General features: G+C 43.9%; 1 protein-coding gene across 1 annotated transcript; it reads left to right on the plus strand.

Annotated features, from left to right (window-relative positions):
- Nucleotides 1-411: 411 nt before the first annotated feature.
- On the plus strand, nt 412-876 carry LOC138868337 (uncharacterized). Its single transcript, XM_070145888.1, has one exon. The coding sequence runs from the start codon at nt 412-414 to the stop codon at nt 874-876; it is 465 nt and encodes a 154-aa protein (XP_070001989.1).
- Nucleotides 877-3244: the final 2368 nt, after the last annotated feature.

Consider the following 3244-nt stretch of genomic DNA (forward strand, 5'->3'; position numbering starts at 1 on the left):
TATGGATGGGTGACAGTAACTTACCAGGGGAAAGAGGTTAGAGAAGAAGTGTGTGAGACCCATGGTTTGACTCGATCGGGGAGATGCTTTGCCTCCAAAGAGTTGAGAAAAGCTAAAACTTCCGAAGATAATCCAGTGTCAATGAAGAAAGCTGTGTCCGAGGAAGAAGTAGAGGAATTTTTGAAAAAGATGAAAGTACAGGACTATTCCATTATGGAGCAGTTGAGGAAAACACTGGTTCAGATCTCGCTCTTGTCATTACTGATCCATTCTGACAAGCATCGTCGAGCTTTGATGAAGATCTTGAACGAAGCCCACGTTCCTGACAAAATCTCAGTAAACCACTTGTAAAAGATAGCTAACAAGATATTGGAGGTAAACCGAGTCACCTTTTCCGATGATGAGTTAACCATGGAGGGCACCGAGCATAATAGAGCCCTCTATCTAACGGTGAAATGCGGAGACTCCGTGGTTACTCAGGTATTGGTTGACAACGGGTCTAGCGCGAACATCTGTCCTCTCGCCACATTGAACAAGCTGCAAGTGGTGGATGAAAGAATTCATAAGTACAGTATTTGCGTTCAGGGATTCGACGGTGGAGGGAAGGATTCAGTCGGGGACATAGTGCTTGAGGTCACAATAGGGACAGTTGAATTTACAATGGAATTCCATGTGCTCAGTGTGGCTGTTTTGTACAATTTGTTGTTGGGACGACCCTGGATCCATGCTGCCAAAGCAGTCCCGTCTACTCTGCATCAAATGGTAATGTTTGAATGGGATCGACAGGAAATTATTGTGCGTGGCGAAGATAGTTTGTGTGTGCCCAATGATGCCATTGTTCCATTCATAGAGGTTGATAATGGCAAGGGACCATGAGTTTATCAGGTTTCTGACACAGTATCGGTAGAGAAAATTCCGGAAGGAAAGTGCATTCCAACTCCAAAGATGGCTGCGACATCAGTTATGGTAGCTGTTGAAATGTTGAAAAATGGTTTCGTACCGGGCAAAGGTTTAGGTGCATCTCTGCAAGGTATTGTGCGGCCAGTTTCTCTTCCAAAGAATCTAGATACTTTTGGTCTTGGGTTAAAACCCACCGTTGCAGACATGAGAATAGCTAGGAAAATGAAGAATAAAGCATGGGCATTGCCAAAGCCAGTCCCGCGTCTGTCTAGGTCACTCGTCAGGCTGGGTACCAGAAAGCAACTGTTGTCAAGGGTCCCTGGACCACTGATTGGAGCCGATGGAGATTTGGAGAAGGGGTTCGAAAGGTTATTCGCCGAGGTCAATATGGTTCAGGCTGGGAAAAGGTCCAGCAAAGCAAATGTGCAATTTGTAGGACCACTTGCAAAAGTCAACAACTGGGAAGCTACTCCTCTTCCTACCCGGAGGGAGTCTTGGTAGTGGGTTTTGATTTTCTTTTAGTTGTCTAGATTATTCCAGGGTCTGTAATTCAGATACTATGTTCCGTCCAGTTGGATGTGTTAAAACCCTATTATCTTTATCTTCAATGAAATGCAATTGTTCCTTTTCCTTCATTTCTTCTAATTTTATTTTTGTTTTGTTTTCTTCTTTTGTACAGTTCTTTTTATGCTGATATCAATGACATGACATGCATGAGGAATCTTCGACCTAGTTTTAAAAGCCAATCCAACTCTGAAATAATAATACAAGAAATTGAGTGTGATGGCGAGTTGGAATTTTATGATGAGGAGGCCTATGAAGAAATTAGTAAGGAACTAAGTCATTTTGAGGAAAAGCCCAAACCTAATTTGAATGACACAGAAGCAGTTAATCTGGGGGACCAAGAAAATGTCTGTGAAACTAAAATAAGTGTCCATCTGGAACCTCAACTCAGGGAAGAGATCATTAAAGCACTGTTCGAATATAAAGACGTTTTTGCATGGTCCTATGACGACATGCCGGGTCTAAGCACTAATTTAGTGGTTCACAAGTTGCCCACGAACCCGTCATCCCCCCTGTCAAACAGAAACTGAGAAAGCTCAAGACGGATATGAGTGTAAAAATCAAGGAAGAGGTCACCAAGCAGTTCGACGCCAAAGTCATTCGGATCATCCGGTATCCCACCTAGTTAGCAAATGTTGTGCCTGTGCCAAAGAAGGATGGCAAGACCAGGGTGTGCGTTGGCTATCGGGATCTCAACAAAGCAAGTCTGAAGGATAATATTCCCCTACCGAACATCCATATATTGATTGACAATTGTGCCAAACATGAGATTGGTTCTTTTGTGGATTGTTACGTGGGTTATCATCAAATCTTGTTGGACGAGGAGGATGCAGAAAAGACGGCATTCATCACGCCATGGGGAACGTACTGCTATCGGGTCATGCCATTCGGTTTGAAAAATGCTGGGGCAACCTACATGAGGGCAATGACAACAATATTCCATGATATGATACACCAGGAAATCGAGGTGTACGTGGATGATGTGATCGTGAAGTCTAGAAAGCAGTCTGACCATGTCAGGGATCTGAAGAAGTTCTTCTGAAGGCTTCGCAGGTACAATCTCAAGCTTAATCCTGCAAAGTGTGCTTTTGGGGTGCCGTCTGGAAAGTTATTGGGGTTTGTAGTCAGCCGCCAGGGTATTGAATTGGACCCATCAAAGATCAAGGCCATCCAGGAATTGCCACCTCCGAAGAATAAGACCGAGGTGATGAGTTTGTTGGGGAGATTGAATTATATCAGTAGGTTCATCGCTCAGCGCACGACAACTTGTGAGCCTATCTTCAAGATGTTAAAGAAAGACGTTGCGGTCAAGTGTACAGATGAATGTCAGGAGGCGTTTGATAAGATAAAGGGATATTTGTCAAATCCACCCGTGTTGGTCCCGCCAGAGCTAGGGCGATCTTTTATTCTATATTTAACGGTATTGGACAATTCATTCGGCTGTGTACTGGGTCAACATGATATCATTGGCAGGAAGGAGCAGGCCATATATTATCTCAGCAAGAAATTCGCACCGTACGAGGTTAAGTACACCCAGCTTGAGAGGACATGTTGTGCCCTAACTTGGGTGGCGCAGAAGTTGAAACATTATTTGTCATCTTATACTACTTACCTTATATCTCGCTTGGATCCATTAAAGTATATCTTTCAGAAGCCTATGCCCATAGTAAGGCTTGCAAAGTGGCAGATCCTGCTCACAGAGTTTGACATTGTCTACATGACTCGAACTGCAATGAAAGCACAGGCCTTGGCGGACCACCTGGACGAGAATCTGGTTGAT

The sequence above is a fragment of the Nicotiana sylvestris genome, chromosome 5, assembly GCF_000393655.2.
Source record: "Nicotiana sylvestris chromosome 5, ASM39365v2, whole genome shotgun sequence".
Taxonomy (NCBI): domain Eukaryota; kingdom Viridiplantae; phylum Streptophyta; class Magnoliopsida; order Solanales; family Solanaceae; genus Nicotiana; species Nicotiana sylvestris.